Raw genomic sequence first — 22,600 nt, 5'->3', positions numbered from 1 at the left:
AGTCAGGAATGTGATGGAGTACTCCCCAATTGCCTGGATTGGTGCAGCTCCAACAGCACTCAAGGAGTTTGACACCACCTAGGACAAAGGAGTCTGTTTTATAAGACAGCACATCCTCAAATATCCAATCCCTCCACTACAGATGCACACTAGCAGCAATATGTACCATCTACAAGATACACTGCAGAAATTCATCAAGGTTCATTGGACAGCACCTAACCAACAAATGAACACTACCATCTGGAAGGGCAATAGCACAGATACATGGGAGCATCACCAACTACAAGTTCCCCCCAAAGCCATTCACCATCCCGGCTTGGAAATATATCACCCTTCCATTATTGACACTATGTTAAAATCCTGGAACTCCCTCCCTAACAATAATGTGGGCCTACTTACAGAAGATGGGCTGCAGCACTTCAACAAGGCTGCTAACCTTCTCAAATACAATCACAGGAGGGTAATAAATATTGGCCTAGCCAACAATGCCCACTCCCAATGAATAAGTAAAATAAACTGCTCAGTTAGTGTCCTAGTGTCTAAGCAACTCATTCTTCATAAACAGAATTAACTAATTCACTTCTCTGTATGTTTATGTATTATAGAATATCACTGCACAGCTGGGACAGGTAAGAAATAATGTCATTGATTCTCTTAGCCTCCTTACAGTAAAATCAGTCTTATACTGGTTTTATATTTTTACTTTTACTTAATTTAATAGAATTCGTTGTTTAAACAGTCAGATAAATTGAGTATTATGCACCCAGCAATGTAGTTGTTTCCAGCACTCAAATTAACACTAGAGGCTTATTGTGGCATCGCTTATCTATGCTGCTGTTTAATGACATTATTTGCTATGCAAATATGTTTGGACTGCAGCTTTAAAAACATTTAGTAAAAGTTTGTGCTATTAAAGGAGAGTACCGTGATTACTAATTTATTTAGACCAACTCAATGTTATTATAGAACTATCAACAGAAGAATAATTAACCATGAATGAATTCTTGGGATAGTGATGTTATCCATCCTTATTTCTCAGGAAGTCATTGATAAATAACGCTAATCTTCTGATGGAGTTTTATTATAACTCATTAGCTTGTTGGACCAGCTAAGAGAACACTTAGCAGTCAACCACATTGGCTGTAATGATGTCACAAATAGTCTTGGCTAGATAAAATCCTAACCTAAGGTCAGTAATACCCAAAATAACTTGCACTGTATTTATATAGTGACTTGTCGTGTAATAAAATGTCCCAAAGCTACAAAGAAAACTTTGAAAAAGAGCCACCTAAGAAAATATTAGGACAGATGATCATATGTTTGGTCAAAATGATAGATTTGAGGGTACATCTCAAAGGAGCAAAAAGAAGAAAGGACATCTTGGATGTTTAAGAAAGAAGTTCCAGAGCTCAGAAAGATGAAAGCTTTGCTTGCTAATAGTGCGGCAATTAAAATCATAAGTGCTGAAGAGGTCAGACTGAAAGGAGCACAGACATCCCAATGTGGGAAATAGAACTCATTCACTTCAATAATTTCAGTCAAAGGCAAGATCTGAAGCAGCAGTATCGTTTATTATACGCTTGTAAGTGTGATGTCTAAAATAGACACAGAGTTTAGTAAGTACATATCGTATATACAATTCATTTCTCTTTTGCTCCTCCCCCACTTATTCCATTGCTCCTCCCCTGTTTACATCTCCCACTTCTCTCAACCCGGCGCCCATTACTGTTGTTTATCGCTTGCTTTATCCGGCCTTGTGCATAATAAAGTACAAGTTTTGCTCGGCCATTTCACCATATCCTGCTGTGGTCCATTGTTAGGTATATCCTCCTTTACTGCCATCTGTTTCGTTTGCTTGTAACATTTCCTCCCATTCTTCATCCATACTGGGCCTTATGATCTCTTGATTGTGATTTGTTTTTGTTTTTACAGAAGCGGGAAATAGATGCTTATAACTACTGTTTGTACAGGCATATCTAGCTTAACCTACACCCCGTCCCCTCACAGCACCTTATCTATTTGTCTGTAACATCTACCATTGTTTGCAGGCACATTTCATTCTTGAAGCACATTTTAGCTAATGCAAAACAATTATATATTTCCTTCACATAGTTTTCATTCTTGTTAACTCAGTTCTTGGCTGAAACAATTATGCACTGGTGTGAGTTAATTTACCTTGCATAAGCAATAATGATTGCAAAAGTAACTCTGCTTTACCTATATCCCACATCAGGATTGTGGGCAGGGACAGCTTATAGAAGTAGCAAGGCGAAAGGCTAGGGAGAGATTTGAAACAAGAATGGGAATTTTAAATCAAATTGTTGCTTTCAAAGGAACAAAGTACATTAAAAGCACAGAATGCCAGGTAAGCAGAATAATTTAGGCTGGGACCTGCCAGCAGATAAATGACAAATGAATGAAATGAAAATGTGATGGAAGACTCTATTGACAGAGATAGTGTTAGTAACTGCATATCTAACTGCCATGATTTTGCAATGGCATTGCAATCACTGTGTTTCAGGCTTTCAGAGGCATTGTATGGAAGATGATATTCAAGAAGTTGTGCAGTCTTGCTTGGCTATTCCTGCCAAGCTGTCTTTCTGAAAGTTCTGACTCACATATCTGTTAAACACATTGGGAGATGACTGTCTGTTACAGAGACACTACAACTACAATGAGAATTGGCACAATGTGCCCAAGGTCAACAAAATCAAATATGCAGGAGGTGGAAAACTGAAATCAAAACAGCACATGCTGGAAAATATTCAGTCAGCAGACAGAGAAAAATTGGTGATATTTCATCAGATTTGACAAGAATCCAATCCTTGTGGATTTGCTGAAATGTGGACATCCAGGGTGGTGGCATAAAGTGCCACAGAAACAACCCACCTTATAACTCATTCCTTGCATCTCTACCACCACCCTGACAGGCATTCATCAGTAATCAGGTGCAGGCTGCTCCATCACTTTCCATAGGGATTCAATGCATTTCCTTATTTATTTTATTTCTTCTTAATCATCTGCCCCTATACCTTTGTAAAAAGCTATTCATTCATTGTAATGCCTTTTAGAAGGCTTGCTTGTTTTTATATACCCCTACTCTACATTATTGGGCCAGTTAGATCATTTGGTTAAATGGCTGACGTGTTTTTTGAATAATACAAACAACACAGGTTCAATTCCTGTTTCACAGGGATAGATGTGGGCCTTGTCTCTTTACTCTTGGCCTGGGAGTAGAAGGCAACTGCAAACAACTATTGACTGAAACAACTGAGAGATTGGCTCAGGTTAAAGTATCAACAGACAATGGACTAGGGATCTGCCTTCAGGCACAGCACACATACTGGGTTCAAGTTGCAACAATTCTTCAGCCTGTGTCAGAGACCAGAGCCTACAAATAAATGCTGTTTCCCTCTGCAGAATATTACTTTCCTTTTGCAGGCTGGAATCCTGCAGGAAGCTCATGCCACAAAATGAATAAGCCTTGACCCAGGAAATATGAGTCAGGGTCAATGATGCAGAAGCCAACAGTCAAGTGGAAGTCCCACTTCACTGCTACCCAACCAAGAAGAGGAGAATTAACTCTGCAACTAAGTAATTTCTTTTGCATTTGTATGTAATCCTCCTCACAGCCATCAAGGCTGCCATTCTCATTCAGAGGTGGTATCGTCAATATGTTGCCCGGTTGGAAGTTCGCAGACGGTGCACGTGGACTATTTTTCAATCAATTGAGTATGCAGGAGAGCAGGATCAAATCAAGGTAAGAATGAACAGATTTGAACTGTGGTCTGCTATATATCATGAAAAGATACTGTCCTCACCTCTCAAAATCTCTAGCCATAGGGCCAGAGATCAGGCCAAATTTCTACCAAGTTCTTTCAGGATGAGGATTCCCAAACTAGATTGTAAAAGGGAATTGAATTTCAATCACAATGATGGGACATGACCATCCTCATTTAAGAATTAAATTATAGAATTAGTGATATGAAAGGCGGCCATTTGGCCCTTTGTTCTCATACTGGTTCTAACTCTACTCTAGCAGCAAGATGAAGGGACACTGGATTTTCACAAAATTCAAGCCAGTACCACAGTCTATAGTGTGGAGATATCTGGACAGAGTCCAAACAGAAAGGTGTTTCAGAAAATTAACCATGGCATTAATAAATTCAAGAGGGTATCATTTATCCAAAGATTAGTTTAAATGGTTACAATTGCTACAAGGAGTAGTAGAATTGCATAGTGTAGAAGCAGTCAACAGGAGGTGAGAGACAGAAAGGAATGGAAGGTTAAACTAAAAAAGTTAGAGTAAGAGGGATGAGAGGCGCATGAGGAGTATAATCATCAACAGGGACTAGTTGGGCTGAATGACCCAGATCTGTGCTATAAATTCGACATCCCTGATTTTCGTTTCCAGGTTGGATGCACAGTGACAGGAGACTGCCTGGCTCCGTGAACTTGACCTTTAAACCTAGGCAACCCCAAAGCCCATTTCCAGTGGTGGGGATAGAGGTGCTGGGCTACATTTGAAAATCATGTCTGATGACGCCTCATCTCTATCACAATTAATGAAATACAACAGAATGATAGAGCCATGAAACTTGGAGCAATCCAGAACTTCCTAAGATGATCCTGTTACCTTCAGCGTGCCTTGAGACCAGTAAAGATGTTTATGGTGAAAGATAGATTTTTATTGATGTATCACTTTCAGGACCAAATAACAATTTAAAACACTTCACAGTCCGTGAAATATTGTCACTGTTGGCAGCCAGGTGGAGACAGTGTGCTCTCACCAGCAATAATGTGACAATGGTTGGAAAATCTGGTTATGGTATGTTGAGGGATAAATATTGGCCAGGATATTAGGGATCACTCTCTTTGAAATATGGAATCATTTATATCCGCCTAAGTAGGCCACAAAAAGGCTTATCAGAAAGACTGCAGCTCTGACTCCACTGCATTGCTTCATTGGAGTGTTGTCTTTGACTTTTGTACTTCAGGCCTGGGTATGGATTTCATGTGTTTTCAACTGGGTGACACATAAACAGATCTAGTAACCTATCCAGCTGTAAGCTCACTGCCACTTTGTGCCATGGATGGAATCAGCAGTCTGCCCCCCATGTTTAAATGAATGATTAAACATCAATTGGCCTGGTTAGCAGTTCTATTGACACGGATAACACACTACCCATGACAACTGGTAGACCCTGTTGGCAGGCAGGAAAGAGTACCCCCCCTAAATGAAAACTAGTTTCAAGGAAGCAAGGGCACTTCATTTGGAAGGTGGTTAGTGCACTATGGGAAGCACTCTCTGAGATGTCACCCTTACACACCCAACAGATTGGACAGCCACTCCTACTGAAGGGTATAAGTCCTATGCTCAAATAATTTAGCCTACCCCAATATTAAGGCTGAAGGATGGATTTGCCTGGAGGGTCAATATTTAACTGACTTTAAGCAAACATCAGTCTGCACCATAAACTCCAGCTCGTGAAGTAGCATGCACACCTACAGTTTTTTTGGCTCAATACAAAAAAGCCATCCACAGAACCACAACTGACCCAAATCGAATTAATCCTATGAGATTACCAAAAATAGCAGTTCAAGGAATTAGTGTGTAATTTTCAAAAGGAAAGATTCAGGATTCATTTAAAACACTGCACAAAATTAATTAGGTTTTGTCACTGGTTTGTAATGAATTAGTTGATCTTCTCAAGGGCTCCATGCCTTGGATGAGACCAGCGTCTACACCAAATGTGATTTTCCTTTTGATTGAATAGTCACGTGTAGAATGGCTACTTGCATGAGACTTCACTGTTTGTAAATGGTACCCGCTTGTGTTTGTTAGCACTGACACAGTAGATGCTTAAATTGTAACTGATGATACTATTCCCATTCACTACCCTACTTCCAGTAACAGATTTTTTTTTTCCCGGTTTCACAGCTGCATGACTTTTTCAGTTATTCGATGGACCACTTTACTCCAGCTTCTGGCAATGAACGTAAGTTGTTTAAAACAGCATTGTTGTGCAATGGTAGTGTCCCAACCTCGGGGGGGAAGGAATGGGTGTGTGTGTGTGTGTGTGTGTGTGTGTGAGAGAATTTTACGAACCTGAGTAGAAAATATCTAGAATGGCTAGTACTTAAGATGGATGTGTAACTGAGCTTCTCCCTGCCTTGGGAGGGAGACTGACAAATAGAACGTCTGGTAACACTGTATGAAAGCACAAGTTTGTTTCAAACCAAAATTTTTCTCTGTTCAGCATTCAGGATTTTAAAAAGATTTTTCTTTCTTGTTTGTGGCTAGGCGAGTTGGATATATCAGTGTGAGTGCTGCAGTCTGGCTCATCAACATCATTCTTGTTGAATCCGAATTAAAACACAGCCAATATAAAAGCTGCTTAACTATAAAACTCACATGGGAAATTTCAAGCTGATAACAAGAGTGGGAGACTCGACTGTCATATCAAACATGTATTTATCTCAGGACAACAGGAGTTTGTGTATGTTTGTGCAATTTTGTAAAATGGATGAGTGTGAATCACCAGCCCAGTTTAATTTTCTCTCTCGATATTTATTTGTCAAACTCAACAGAAATAAAGTTATGGACAGAGGAAAAAGAGGCAACTGATGCACCGACACGCTACATCACTGTACAAAGTCAAAATTACTCAGGCTACCTGTAATCGTTTTGAAGGAGTCGAAGCAGTTTGTGGCTACACTCGACAGCCATTTTTATGGGAACAATCGAGTTGCTTGCTGAGGCTGCTGAAGTTACAGATTGAATCTATTCAGTGCCTATTGCAGGGAAATTCCATAGTGTTAACAGCAACATGAAAAGAGCTGTGCTTGGCTAGAATTGCCCAGTTTCAAGGAAGTCACATTTGGGAATCTTCCCCATGGGCTGTTGCAGGCCTGGTGCAGTGCAGTTCAAATCCATGGCCAGAAATTTCCTTTGAGCTTCTTTGTTGCTGATGTGGCTGAAAGTCTGTTTCAGTGTTGGAGCAGGAACAGCCATGAGGAATTGCTTAACCTGTGTCACTGATCCACACAGTTAGTTGAGCTGAGGTAAAGAGAAAAAACACCGAAGTGCAAGCTGCAAAGTCATTTAACACAGACACAAAGCCAGGAGGTTTGTTGTGGTTGTCAGTCGGCCTCAGTCAAGTCAAAGGGGAGTCGTCTCCACTCAAGGAATTCTGGGACACTTGGTCAAGGGCAGCATCCGATAGCAGCCTAGGGCCTTGGACATGGTCAGAATCAGGGTATTCCCCACATAAGGGTTGAAGATCCGAATGTCAAGGAGCTTACTACCCATCTTTCTGTCCTATTTGGGGTTGTTTGCCTTCAAAAATGAGAGACAGGCATTAAAGAAATGAAAGTGGATGGCACATCTGTTATTTAACATCGGTGTCAATTAAGCAGCAGAGAAAGCAAATAACATTAGTGCTGTCAGGGGTCAGGGTGGGTGAGAGTGACTGAGAGAAGATGTTGCACGAATGGGGAGAGTGGTAGAGCAGGGTGGGAGGTGGATACAGTAGCAGAGATAGAGTGAGTGGGAGGTTTTGGAGAGAAAACGATGGCACTTACACAGATGGAGTGGAAAATGCTCTAGTGCTGAGCATTCCTTTTGAGATCCGAGACTGCTCCAACCCTGGTGGCCACTGTGGACCAGACTGGCATGGTGGGATCCGCTACTGGGACTGGAGGTAAAGGAGGTCCTGCCCCTACACCACCCAAACCAGCATGATCTCCAATTCTCCGTCCATGCAGTGGGGCACTAATTTCCCCTGTCTGCCATGTCTGGGCAAATGTCAGGAAACAGAAATGCACCTCTGGACTGATGGTGCTTCACTGGGTGTCCTATGGGCTTTTAATGGGATCTGGCAGTGGTGAGTTGCTTTGGTACAGCTCATGATAAGGTGGGGCTGGAACTGAACATGAGGGGTGCTGGGGTAAGGTAGGTAGTTACAGGCATGTTTGATAAAATGTAGCCCCAGAGCAATTGAGCCCTCCAAAAAAAACATGGTATAATCTGTTCTGAACCAACAAATGTAAGGTTCAGCCACAGGTTTGGTGTACAGTCATAAATCTAAAGTGCATTATATCAAATAAACTACAGTTTTGTAATGCATATTCGTTCTGAAATCCTAACAGTAAATGTTGATGTGGCAAAGTCAGAATCTCATGTATTATACTTATATCATCATCAAGAAATATTAACTTTCATCTTTCCCTTCACAGAAGATCATATTTCCCAAATTTTTACTCAGCCAAATAAGTCATGTAAGGATGCAGAACAGGATAATCAATGCATCTACAGTAATATTGAGATTTCAGGCTCTTACACTGGACCCCATCTCTGTTTCCCGCTCACCCCTGCACATGTAACTGCCTTACTGGAAGCTTTCAAAAATGAACAAGTAAGTATTTAGATATCAAAATCGTTTTAGTTTTCAATTAAATACAAAGTCTAATATCTCTGGAAAGGAACTCAGATGACCCATACAATGGGCAGCTCATTTAGATAACTAGTGAAAGGGTAAATGGCTCTGACTATCAAAAGACATTGAGAAGCCTTAAGAGTTCTGAGGCATAAATGAAAGCACAAATCAAAACGTCATCCATAACACTGAATGTGCAATTCTAAATCGGTAAGAAGGTAATGATCATCAGAACTGACATAAATGGGGTGAGATGTTTGGGATCCTCAAAACAAAGTCCGGGAAGGATGGTAAAATTATTTTTAAAAGGTCGAGAATTTATAAGGGAATATAGACAGGAATTATTCATAAAAGATATATGGTATCCTGAGAGATTAATATTTTAAGTCTCAAATTTAATTGCGACTTTGGTAAAGGATTGGTGGACGTTATGAATTGTGGGAAAACTTACATGCTTCAGTCCAGAATAAATCCAAATATTGACCATAAGTGGACACTATTCCAAGATATAATTCCAAGATGGCAGCAGAGTTGGCTCCTAAGCCAGAGCTCGTCTGTTCCGTCGTTTCTTTTCTTCTTTTTCCTCTTTTTGTTTTATTTTCTTTTTCTTCTTTCTTTCCTTTCTCTCTACTTACCTCCATTCCTTGGATGGCATTAGTGGTGGAGAGGTGAGCTCACATAGACTCGAGGGACTCCTGGCCTCGATGAAGTCCAGCGGGGATGGACTTGATTGACTCTTGGCCTTGTGGAAGGCCTGTGCAGACTCAATGGACTCCTAGCCTCGATGTGAGGCCCAGCGTGGACTCCTGGCTTCAAAGTGAAGCCTAGTGTGGACTCTTGCTTTAGAAGGAGTGGAATGCTGAACTGTTACCTTTATTTCTTTATATTTTAAATTTACACCTAGGATTTTGTACCTAGGCATCTTTGTACCTAAGATGGCGCCGAAAATGGTGACTTTATACACTTCTCACTGTACTCGTGTATCCCTGAACTTGAGTGCATGTGATAAGAAACCTAATTTTAATTCTAGTTCTATTCCAATGGCGAAGGAAGTCAGTTTGAAGAGCCAAATGGCCACCTCCTGCTTCCATGTAAATGGTTTTGACTATCTTCCTATGTTACCAGAACAAAGTTTTCATCCTGGTTAAGTTACAAGACCAAGCCTATCAGTGAAACAATTTTTTGAAAAGGGAGGATGCAATAGTCAATAAACATAGGTTTAAATATAATAATACCTAATAAATTGGAGGATCCCTGAGAAGGGACACAAATGAAATATAGTAAATTAAATATTAATTGTCAATAGTGAAAAATCACAAGGACAGAATACTTCATACAAATTCTATGAAAAGCAATAAGCAGCCACTTACAGTATACTTAAATAAGTTTAAAAGAATTTAAGCAAGGCCTCTGTAACTTTAAGCAATCTATTGCTGCGGTTCAATATTCAAATATGTTTGCAAGCACGTGCCTGCAATTTGTCACACTCACTGCATTTCTCTCAGTAGCAGCTACATGCTCACTATGTATTAGAGCTTCTCAATGAAACCAGGAAGCATTTGGAGCATTTGCCAAATATCAACCACCTTTCTACCTCCTACAGCAAAGAAATTACGATATGCGGTAAGAATTTTACCACTTCACTGCAATTAAAAGGCATCGATAAATCAGATGTAGATTATGTAGAACAATAATTTAGTTGAGTGCTTTATAAAGCTTAAGCATTGATTAAGGCTTCGTAAAACATTGCAAATCACAGGACAAAGTTGATGCACTAATTTTTACTGCAGACTGTATTTCACTTTAATGTGGTTATTTTACATCAGGAAAAATTAAAGAATTGTACAGCAACATCCTATTGACTCAACCTCGTTTGTTTGATCTTTAAAGAAGAATCTGTTAATCCTGCTCTTTCCCATACCCCTGATGTTTTTCCTCACTGTAATTAGACAAAGAAAGAATTGGGCTGGTCCATCCAGTGACAGGACGTGGGCCTTCACCTACGGCTATTATTACCGAGACCTCCCTTGGTTTGTGGGTTTGGGGAATATGGCCATTGGCAAATGGAAGTGGACTGTACTTTGTACATATGTGTCGAAAGCAGAGGCTAGATACCTATCATACGCATTCATAAGTAGCTCTTTTTTTCAGAAAGAAACTTCTGAAAGTTAGGGGCAGCACAGTGGTTAGCACTGCTGCCTCACAGCGCCAGGGACCAGAGTTCAATTCCAGCCTCGGGCGACTATCTGTGTGGAGTTTGCACATTCTCCCTGTGTCTGTGTGGGTTTCCTCCCATAATCCAAGGATATGCCAGTCAGGTGAATTGGCCATGCTAAATTGTCCAAAGTATTAGGTACATTAGTCAGAGGGAAATGGGTCTGGGAGGTTACTCTTCGGAGGGTCAGTGTGGACTTGTTGGGCCAAAGGGCCAGTTTCCACATTGTAGGGAATCTAATCTAATAAAAAAGTTGGAGGTTAGGACTTTTCCAAACAATGGTCGGGTCCTGGGTAGTGTTGTATAACAGAGAGTCCTAGGGGTTCAGGTACATTATTCTTTGAAATTTGCATCACAGGTTGACAGGATGGTTAAGAAGGCATTTAGTACGCTTGCCTTCAGAGCTTTGAGTATAGGAGTTGAGACGTCACATTGACGTTGTACAGAATGTTGGTGAGGCCTCTTCTGGAGTACTGCATGCAGTTCTGGTCACCCTGCTATAGGAAGGATATTATTAAATTGGAGAGGGTTCAGAAGAGATTTATAAGGATGTTGGAGGGTTTGAGTTATAAGGAGAGACTGGATAGGCTGGGACTTTTTTCACCGGAGCATAGGAGGTTTAGGGGTGACCTTAGCAGTTTATAAAATCATGAGGGGCATAGATAAGCTGAATGATAAGCAGCTTTTCCCCAGGGTGGGGAAGTCCAAATCTAGGGGACATATTTTTAAGATGGGAGAAAGGTTTAAAAAGGGCAGGAGCTACTTTTTGTTTTACACAGAGTAGTTTGTGTGTGGAATGAAATGCCAGAGGAAGGGGTGGATGCAGATACAGTTAAAACATTTAAAAGACATTTGGATAAGAACTTCAATGGGAAAGGTTTGGAGTGATACGGGCTAAGTGCAGGCTGGTAAGGCTAGTATAGTTTGGAAAATGGTTGGCGTGAACTGGTTGGACTGAAGGGTCTGTTTCCATGCTATATGACTCTGTCAGGATCCTGATCCTTGCCTTGAACTCACCCTCCCTCAGCGGGCGAGGGACTAAAGCCTGTTACCACACTTCACCTTTGGTGTACTGGGTCTCATATAAACCATGGCCCCCAATAACATAGACTTAACATAATAGCATAACAGTATTATTGTTGCAGAAAGGATGTTTGAGGACTTGTCTACTGAGGTAGTATGGGCTGAGATTAGAAACAGGAAAGGAGAGGTCACCTGTTGGGAGTTTTCTATAGGCCTCTGAATAATTCCACAGATGTATAGAATAGGATAGCAAAGATGATCCTCGATAGGAGCAAGAGTGACAGGGTAGTTGTTATAGGGGACTTTAACTTCCCAGATATTGACTGGGAATACTGTAGTTCAAGTACTTTAGGTGGGTCAGCTTTTGTCCAAGGTGTGCAGGAGGGTTTCCTGACACAGTATGTAAACAGGCCAACAAGGGGCAAGGCCAAATTAGATCTGGTATTGAGTAACAAACCCAGAGAGATTTCGGTATCCAGGTACATAGATCCTTGCAAGTTGCCACCCAGGTTGAAAGGGTCGTTAAGAAGGCATATGGTGTGTTAGCTTTTATTGGTCGGGATTGAGTTTCAGAACCATGAGGTGATGCTGCAGCTATACAAACCTCTGGTGCGGCTGCACTTGGAGTATAGCATACAATTCTGGTCACTGCATTATAGGAAGAATATGGAAGCTTTAGAAAGGGTTCAGAGGAGATTTACCAGTATATTGCCTGGTATGGTCTTACAAGGAAAGGCTGAGGGACTTGAAGATGTTTTCATTAGAGGGAAGATTGAGAGGTGACTTAATTGAGACATTTAACATAATCAGAGGGTTAGGCTGGACAATAGAGCCTTTTTCCTCAGATGGTGATGGCGAGCACGAGGCTTTAAATTGAGCGGTGATAGATATAGGACAGATGTCAGAGGTAGTTTTTTTTACTCAGTAGTAGGGGCGTGGAACGCACTGCTTGCAACAGTAGTAGACTCACCAACTTTAAGGGCATTTAAATGATCATTGGATAGGCTTATGGACGAGAATGGAATAGTGTAGGTTAGATAGGCTTCAGGTTGGTTCCACAGGTCGGTACAACATTGAGGGCCGAAGGGCCTGTACTGCACTGTAAGGTTCTATGTCCTACAGACAGGCCATTTCTGTCAGAGTTCACCCACATTTAAGCAAGGGGTCGAACTTTCAATTATATGAGAAACTTTAACTTTTACCAAAAGTGTAAAGTGGGTGAGACCAAATTGGCAGTTTCCGTTTCAACTTACATGCCTATTGACCATCTTTTGTGTGTGATAGTTATGCAGTCCCACATAACCATGGAGTTTGCTACAAGCCTTTGAAGCAAGAAAGCACACAATCACCTCTACTACCTGAGAAGACTAAAGAAATTCAGCATGTCCACAAGAACTCTTATCAATTTTTATTGATACACCATACAAAGCATACCTTCTGGATGCATCACAACATGGTTTGGCAATTCTCTTCCCAAGACAGCAAGAAACTACAGAGAGTTGTGAACATGGCCCAGTCCATCTCGCAAACGAGCCTTCCATCCATTGACTCCATCTATTTTTCCCGCTGACTTTGGAAAGCAACTAACATAACAAAGACCCTTCCCACCATGATTGTACTCTCTTCCACTTTTGTCCATCAGGCAGATATACAAATTTGCATACACACATGAATAGATTCAAGAACATCTTCTTCCCTCCTGTTATTAGACTTCTGAATGTACCTCTCAAATTTTAAACTTCATGTCTGTGCACCTTCTCTGCAGCTGTAACCTTGTAGTCCTTGCTCTGTTCCATTAGAAGGGCTTATGCCCGAAACGTCGATTCTCCTGTTCCCTGGATGCTGCCTGACCTGCTGCGCTTTTCCAGCAATACATTTTCAGCTCTGTTCCATTACCCTATGCACTTTGTATCGTACAATCTACCTATACAGCATGCAAAACAAAACCTTTCACTGTACCTAACGACAATGTGTATGACAATAATAAATTAAAGCACCGGTAGTTATTTGACCATGTGACAGTTTTTATAAGTAATGGTTGGGCATTGAGGGTGGTAGAAAGAGTGACTTTCAAATGCAGGCTATGCTTTTCTCTCCTGAATAATCATCCATCCTGTATAGTTTTCAGGTTGGTCTGTATATTGACAACCTGCATAGTCCACTCCTAAGGGGAGAATGACAATAAAGCAGTCATAGAGATGCACAGCATGGAAACAGACCCTTTGGTCCAACTCCTCCATGCCGATCAGATATCCTAACCTAATTTAGTCCCATTTGCCAGCACTTGGCCCATATCCCTCTAAACCCCTCCTACTCATACACATCCAGCTGTCTTTTAAATGTTGTAATTGTACCAGCCTCCACCACTTCGTGTGGCAGCTCATTCCATACACGCGCCACCCTCGGTGTAAAAGGTTCCTTTTAAATTTTATCCCTCTCACCCTAAACGGATGCCCTGTAGTTCTGGACTCCCCCACCACAGGGAAAAGATCTGGTCTATTTATCCTATCCATGCCCCTCATGATTTTACAAACCTCTATAAGGTCACCCCTCAGCCTCCGACTTTTCAGGGAAAACAGCCCCAGCCTATTCAGCCTCTCCCTATAGCTCAAATCCTCCAACACTGGCAACATCCTTATAAATCTTTTCTGAACCCTTTGAAGTTTCACAACATCCTTCCAATAAGAGAGAGACTAGAATTGCACACAGTTTTCTGAAATGGTCTAATCAATCAATGTCCAGTACAGCTGCAACCTGACCTCCCAACTCCTATACTCAATGCACTGACCAATAAAGGAAAGCACTATCCTATCTACCTGCGACTCGATTGTCAAGGAACTATGAACCTGCAGTCCAACAACACCCCCCAGGAACTTACCAATGAGTGTATAAGTGCTGCCTTGATTTGCCTTTCCAAAATGCAGCACCTTGCATTTATTTAAATTGTATCAGCCTCCACTACTTGCTCTGTGGATGGCACGGTAGCTGAGTGGTTAACACTGCTGTCTCACAGCACCAGGAACCCAGGCTTGATTCCCTCCTCGGTCTGTGTTGATTTCCTCCGGGTGCACCAGTTTCCTCCCACAGTCCAAAGATGTGCAGGCCAGGTGAATTGGCTATGCTAAATTGCCCATAGTGTTAGGTGCATTAGTCAGGGGTAAACATGGGTTGGGAGTGTGTCTGGGTGGGTTGCTCTTTGGAGAGTCTTGTGGATTTGTTGGGCCAAACAGCCTGTTTCCATACTGTAGGTAATCTAATCAAATAAACTCCATTGCCCGAGACTGGAATCAAACTCAGGTCCCTGGCGCTCTGAGGCAGCAGTGCTAACCACTGAGCCACCATGTTCCAAAATCTTTAGGCTTGTTTGGTAAGAAAACTGTTTGGTTTATTTCATCTTGCCTTCATTATTTTTGCTTAATAAATATCTGTTTTATTGTGAAAAGCAAATCCGTAATGTTGCATGCTTATGTTTCAATGACCACCCACTCTTTAACGACAACACTAAAAAATGTCCCAGAATTCAGTTGGGATCAGACTTGTCCAATAGTAACATCAGCTGGGAGCATAACAGTATTAACAGCAGTTCCTTTCATTATTTTAGATTTTCAGTTATTGCAGTTTGTTTTTCTTACTATATAATCTTTGAGTATACATATTTCTGTTGAAAAATTGTATCAATAATTTATATTTTCTCTATGGAATTCATAGGTGATTTACATGGAAATTTGGATGACTTATTTTTAATATTTTATAAGGTATGCCTGCATATTTTTGAAAGCCAATTGCCAGAATTGTTATATGGTGCTGAAACAATAGACATTTCTGTTACAATGTAGATTTATTTCTGTTTCCTAACCAGAACGGACTGCCATCACCAGAAAAGGTGTATGTCTTTAACGGAGACTATGTTGACAGAGGGAAACATTCCATTGAGATTCTGCTAATTCTGTTTGCATTTCAACTTGCTTATCCAAAAACAATCTATCTAAACAGAGGAAACCATGAAGATCATGTCATCAACTTAAGGTACATAACATAATTCATTTACCATCATTTTGATTCTCTCCAATGTTTCAACGTGCATGTGAAGTGATAATTGCCTAGACGAGAATTAGGTGGACATTAGTCAGAATTTTTGCTTGTAATCATTGCCTAATGACTATTTCTAGAAATATGCATGTAAAAAATTATATTAGACCTTAATGGGAACTCAGCTTTAACAGGTTTTGTCATTGTATAACTTGTCAACACAGATTATCAAAGTGTAAGTATGAATAGTAATGAGTATATTATCAGTAATAATGGGCAAGACATAGCAAAGTAACTAGCTATTGTTGAAATTCTACACAGCAAGAAGTCCACACCTTAAAACCAAGATGACTGTCAGCATCTCTTCAGACAATGTAGATCTTCTAAATGAATTTCTAACAGAAGTTGGAACACATCTTCAGAGATACAACAGCTGAAATAGGCATTACCAATTGGGATTAAGAAGCAGGGCATTAATTAGTACTCCAAGTCTGATCTGATCAATTAGATCACGGCTGATTTAAGACCTAACTCTAGTCAACCATCTTGGTTTCATATTTGTTGATCTAATTTTTATTATTAAACATCAATTACTAACCTCTTTTGTGGGAGTGAATTCAAAACTTCGACCACTCTTTGCTAATCTATTAACTTCCTCTTGAATGGTCTGGTTCAAATTTTAAAGAGCTGGATTTTACGTTCTCCTGTCGGCAGCTTTGAGGTGGGGCTGGTATGTGGTGGGGCATGTAAATTCCACTGGGTGGTCTTCCCACTGCCCACCCGGTTTGCAACGCTACATGGAGTGAGGGATGCCGTCATTGGGCTTATTGAGGCACTTCTGTCATCAATGTATGGGCAGTTAAAGAACCCTGATTGTATACCGGCCTTTGGTGGCGGAGGTTCATGCAGGACGCTCAGCTGCATTAGTTACTTGGGCTGATGTTGAGTAAGGATGGCACTCTCAAATCGCAGGCTCCACGGGCCCATGAGAAACTTGTTGCTGTCATTCTCTCATTCAGACACTAGAGGCTGGTCCCTCATACAGACACACGCATACATACACACCAGCAGTGGCCAGCACTCCCACTGACCAATTGATTTGGATTGAGATAGAAGTGAATCACAGGTCATAGAACAGTAGAGCACAGGAACATGTCTATGCTGACCATGATGCCATTCTAAACTAATCCTATCTGCCTGATCACAGTCTGTATCCCTTTATTCCCTACCTGTTCATGTCTCCATCTGAGTGCCTCTTAAACATTGCTATCCTCTCTACTTCTATCACCTTCCTCAGCAGCATGTTTCAGGAATCTATCACTCCTATGTAAAAAAAACTACCTTTAAAACAATTTCCCCCTCACCTTAAACCTATGCCCCCTAGTATTTCACATAGGTATCTTAAGAAAAAGATTCCAACTGTCCACCATATCCATGCCTCTCATAATTTGAGATACTTTTATCAGGTTGCCCCCTCAGCCTCCAATGCTCAAATGAAAACCATCCAAGTTTGATTCAACCTCTCCTTATAGCTAGTACACGCTAATCGGGGCATCATCCTGGGAAACCTTTATTGTACCCTTCCTAAGGCCTCCACATTCTTCCTATAGTGTTGGTATCAGAACTGTGCATACTACTCCAAAAGTGGCCTAACGAAACTTTTATACAGCTGCAACATGACCTGCCAACTTTTATGCTCAATGCCCTGACCGATGAAGGCAAACATGCCTTCTTTATCACCTTATCCACTTGTTTTGCCACTTTCAGGGAAGTATGGATTCATATCCCTAAATCTCTCTGTATATCGATGCACCTAGGAGTCCTGCCATTTACTGTAAACTTTCCCCATGCATTTGACCTCCCAAAATGCATCACTTCTCACTTGTCAGATTAAATTCAATTTACCATTTTTCCTCTCAACTTTCCAACTGATCTATATCATGCTGTAAGCATTGAAAAGCTTCCTCAGTATTCACAATACCACCGGTATTTGTGTTGTCTGCAAACTTACCAAATCACTTATCAGACCACTTGCATTTTCAAAAAGTGTGGTGCTGGAAAAAACTCAGCTCTTCAGAATGAAGCTGGCTGTGCTTTTTCAGCACCATACCTTTTGACTCTAATCTCCAGCATCTGCAGTCCTCACTTTCTTGCACTTATATTTTCATTCAAATCATTTATATATTACAAACAACAGAAATCTCAGCATCAATCCTTGTGGTACACCACTGGTCACAGAACTCCTGTCAGAAAAACATTCCTCCTCAGCTATTCTCTGCCTTCTATGACCAAACCAAATTTGTATCCAACTTACCATAGATCCTATGTGACTTAATCTTTCAGACCTGCCTACCATGACGGGCTTTGTCAAAGGCTTTAATAAAGCTAACGCAGACAACATCTACTGCTCTATCCTCATCAATCATCTTCGTCGCTTGCCCAAAAAACTCAATCAAATATGTGATCCAAGACATAAACCCATGTTGACTATCCCTAATTAGTTCATTCTTTTCCAAATGCAAGTCCTACCTTAAAGCAATTATTGCTGCTCTGAATTCCATAAATACAACCCTTATAAGTCCAAGCCCCTTTGCCCTAGTCTAGCCATCAGCAAAAAGAATTTCTTGTTATCTACCTTATGAGTTACATATCGACTATGCAGGTCCTTTCATGGGCTCAACATTCTCAGTCATTTAAAATGGACATAGAGTTCATTCATCAAACATGAGGACAACAATAGAAAAACTGTACATATCTTTTGCGATACAAGGACTCTTGGAAGTGTTGCTCACCGGTAATAGGCCATCATTTCCCAGGAGGGAATTTGTGTACTTTCTAGTCAAAAATGGGCCAAATGCTGGCAAACGGAACTACAGTAATTTAGGATATTAGGTGAGTTGGGCAAAAGGGTTTCCAAGCTGATCATCTCCATGATCCATCAATTGCTAAAATAAAACTTTCAAATCTACCCTTAACCTTCTAGGATCCAGATAATATGAACTTAGCTTATGGAATCATTTCTCATAATTTAAGCTGTTGAACCCTCATAATACTCAATACTGTTCTCCAACTCAGGCCAGTTGCCCTTTCCAAATATTGGTGTTCAGAACTGCACAATTGAGATGTGGTCTAACTAGGCCTTGGATATGAGACATTGCACTATTTACTTTATAACTTATTATTAGACATTTTAGATGACCAGATATTAAGTACAGGTAGAAGATCCTTAATCCGAACATCTAAAAACCACAAAGCTCCGAAATCCTAAGGTTTTTTTTGTGGAGTTTTTTTCTCATTAACAAGGTTGTTTGGCGAGCAAACAGTTAACCCAAGTCGACACCCACTTGATGTGTGTCACTCAGCTGCGATGTGAGGGGGCGTGGCCAAGCAGTGACCGTCCTGTTCTTACTTAGAAGTCTGCTCCTCCGGTAAGACTTTTAAAAATTTCACATTAAACTGTCACTTATTCTGAAAACTGAAAACCGAAAAATTCCAAATTCTGGAAAACAGCTGGTCCTGAGCATTTCGGATAAAGTATCGTCTACCTGTAATACAAAAATATGCAGTAAAATAGCATATATTACAATAAACCATTCAACATTCCCATAATATAATTTTTCCAATATTAAGTTAAATTTTACCATTTCAGATATGGGTTCACAAAGGAAGTAATGCAGAAATATCAGGTAAACATTTGAATGACCACTTCTTTATTCTACAAGTTCTTGACAACGTAATGTTGGAATGTTTGAATATTTTCCATACACTAATGAATTTTTATGCTTGTCCTAGGTGCATGGCAGTAGAATACTGAAATTAATACAGAGTGTTTTCAGTTGGTTGCCATTAGCTACAATTATAGACGAAAAAGTATTGATTTTACATGGAGGTATTTCAGAAGCAACAGATTTGGATTTCCTGAGCAAGATTGACAGACACAAGGTATAAGTTGACCACTTAAGATAACAAAATATATGTCTGAATTATGAAACAAACTATTCTAATTACTTTTATTTTGCAAAGGAACCCTGGATATATTTTCTCTTGATTGCTTCTATTTTTATTTAAGCAGAATGGGACATGCAGAAGACTCTTAGCAATGCTAATTTATCTTTTTTTTATAATTTTCAAAAATCACTCTTCAATATTGATTGGATGAGTATGAAAACGCATCAAGGTCTAAAGTAACATGGGCTGGATCAAACAAATCAATTCATCCAATAAAAAAGGTCTGGCTTATCTTTTCAAAGACAAAGTGAAGGGTCAAAGTATTCCTTTATACATGATGACTACCCTTATAGTTTTTTTTAAATATAACTGGAACAGGGATTAAAGAGCAAATATTTCCATTTCTTGTGGAAACTCACTATATGGAAGGTTTGATCCAAACTCATTAAGTCTAGAGATCCCACTGGGCTTGTCTGGTGTACTGTGGTACAGGAATACCACTAACTAGCCTAAATAAAGAAGTGCCTTTCTTTGATCATGAAGTACCTTACTGCATGTTAGTAACTGGTTAGGAGTTAAATTGATAATGATAGGCATCATCACAGAGACTATGAGGAGAATTTGGATGTGGAACTCACTCCTTCAAGATCATGAGATTTTCTGCCCACAAGTCCATAATATCGTCATAATGTCAGGTTACAGTCTAACAGGTTTATTGGAAATCTCAAGCTTTTGGAGCGCTGCTCCTTTGTCCTCCTTCATACAACCTTCCTCCTTTGATCTAACCATACCTTAGAGTTCCCCTGTTAGCCATGGCTTGCTCACTTTCCATGCTCAGTATTTTTGCCTTAGAAGATTCTATGCTTGTTTGAAAATCAAGCATTGATTCTTTAAATACTAGCCATTGCCTATATCCTCGAATCTTCAAATGTATTTTCCTAACCTACTACAGTGAAAATTCCTCCTCATATTTTCATTATTACCCTGGTTTAGACTGAAGAGCCCAGTTTCAGATTAAACTGTATATCTTCCATTCTTATTGGAAATTTCCATCATGCTATGGTCCCTATTCTCTTACTGCCTTACACTTCTTTCTCTGAAGTTTAAGTTCAACCATTCGCCTTTTTAAAATTTATGTTTTCTCTTTACTTTTCTCCTTTTCTATTTCTTGCTACTTCATCTGCAGCTGACCTTTAACCAATGCAAGATGTGATCTGCTTGAGTTAGCCTGCTCTTCCAATCCTAAATGTTGTGCTATTACCTCAACTACCTTTGTTTTCTTAATCCATGCTTTTAACTCGTAACTTCATTGTTGTTAATTCGTGCAAATCACTTCAGATAAATCTTCCCTTTCCAGAAAAGGTTTAACAACTGACAAATTTGTTTTACTTTTGAACATTGCCAGTAAAATTCACAGTGAAAATGTTAACCATCCTTGACCTCAATCGATCCCAGCACTCATATTTGTTCATGGATTTTTCTCGGAGAAAGTGAGGTCTGCAGATGCTGGAGATCAAAGTTGAAACTTTATTGCTGGAACAGCACAGCAGGTCAGGAATTCCTGAAGAAGGGCCTGTGCCCGAAACGTCGAATCTCCTGTTCCCTGGATGCTGCCTGACCTGCTGTGCTGTTCCAGCAATAAAGTTTCAACTTTGATCTCCAGCATCTGCAGACCTCACTTTCTCCCAGAAAAGTTTTAACAACTGACAAATTTGTTTTACTTTTGAACATTGCCAGTAAAATTCACAGTGAAAATGTTAACCATCCTTGACCTCAATCGATCCCAGCACTCATTTGTTCATGGATTTTTCTCCACAAGATCCCCAAAATATGTTGTGAACCAAGACAGGACCATTGAATTTATTAAAAGCTAATGGTTCTTAGCCAGCTTTCATGTCTAAAGTAGAAAAAGTGTGAAATCTGGGAGACTTATTCAGAAATTAAAAGCACATTTCCACAATTTTGAACAAACAGTAAAAGACAGTTAGAACAATAAGACAGTACAGGCACAATTTACTTCTAATACCCAGATTAACGTGACTAGGATGGGTAACAGACTGTGATAAAACACCCCACAGTGCACAAATGGCAAAAGCTATCAAGACTGCCCCCATTAATTTTTCAGCAATTCCTAACGTCTCTCCCAAATGTTAATGTCATGGAGAATCACTAAGTCTCATTAAACCTCATAGACAAACACAATTCTTTACATTTGCCAATCTTGAAACTTCCTCGCAAGGGCCACTTCAAAACAGCCTGCATCAATAACTGCTCCTTTTACGGTCAGTCACCTTCCTTTTCTGGGTCACTGTTCCCCTGGCCTGCAGAAAATGTTCTCCTTCACAGGCAGAGCTCTGTCTTTTCACAAACAGCAAGTGTCACCAGTAAAACCCTTGGGTTTTTCTGAGTATTAATCATTTTCACTTATGTCAAGAAAATGCTGCTGGTGAAGCTTTCAAACTCCACTCTCCGCGGTAGTGAAGTATTAATACTCTCAGGCTTTATCTGAGCCCCTTACAGCTTCCCTCAGCACAACGCAAGCAACTTGCCTATTTTCTCACCTTCTGAGGATGGTTTCTGAGCACTGACCCCAAGAATTAACTGCCTGCTAATCTTAGAACTTCTTCCTGACATCTGACAACACAGAGCTACCAACCGCTCCAGTCTTCATTGCTATAAGCCCCTCTGCTATTTTGGGGTAGAACTTAATGTTGTCACCTCATAACTTATGCTAGTATCTGTTCCTTAAGTGTTACCACAGATCACTGGCTTGTTCAAGACAAGCAACTGATGCAAATAGAGGATTTCATCACAATATATTATACAAAAAGAAAAGAAAATCTTGCTTTTACCTTGCATGTTTCACAATGTCACGAAGGGTACCCCAGAGCACATTGCAGCCAAATACACACATTTGGAAAATGTGTCACTATTTGCAATGTAGAAA

The 22,600-nt window shown here is 40.2% G+C and overlaps 1 protein-coding gene across 1 annotated transcript in view; it reads left to right on the top strand.

Moving 5' to 3' along the window:
* LOC122552750 (serine/threonine-protein phosphatase with EF-hands 2-like) overlaps positions 1–22,600 on the top strand; it is a 61,520-nt gene that overhangs the window by 24,815 nt on the left and 14,105 nt on the right. Inside the window, exons 3-11 of the mRNA XM_043695670.1 lie at positions 606–629; positions 3,633–3,760; positions 5,942–5,999; positions 8,239–8,417; positions 9,947–10,061; positions 15,385–15,431; positions 15,536–15,702; positions 19,355–19,391; positions 19,498–19,647. Coding sequence (XP_043551605.1) covers positions 606–629; positions 3,633–3,760; positions 5,942–5,999; positions 8,239–8,417; positions 9,947–10,061; positions 15,385–15,431; positions 15,536–15,702; positions 19,355–19,391; positions 19,498–19,647 — 905 coding nt within the window. The remainder of the gene's footprint in view (positions 1–605; positions 630–3,632; positions 3,761–5,941; positions 6,000–8,238; positions 8,418–9,946; positions 10,062–15,384; positions 15,432–15,535; positions 15,703–19,354; positions 19,392–19,497; positions 19,648–22,600) is intronic.

This window comes from Chiloscyllium plagiosum, chromosome 1, assembly GCF_004010195.1.
Source record: "Chiloscyllium plagiosum isolate BGI_BamShark_2017 chromosome 1, ASM401019v2, whole genome shotgun sequence".
NCBI lineage: Eukaryota > Metazoa > Chordata > Chondrichthyes > Orectolobiformes > Hemiscylliidae > Chiloscyllium > Chiloscyllium plagiosum.
This window is presented reverse-complemented; position numbering and strand designations above follow the sequence as displayed.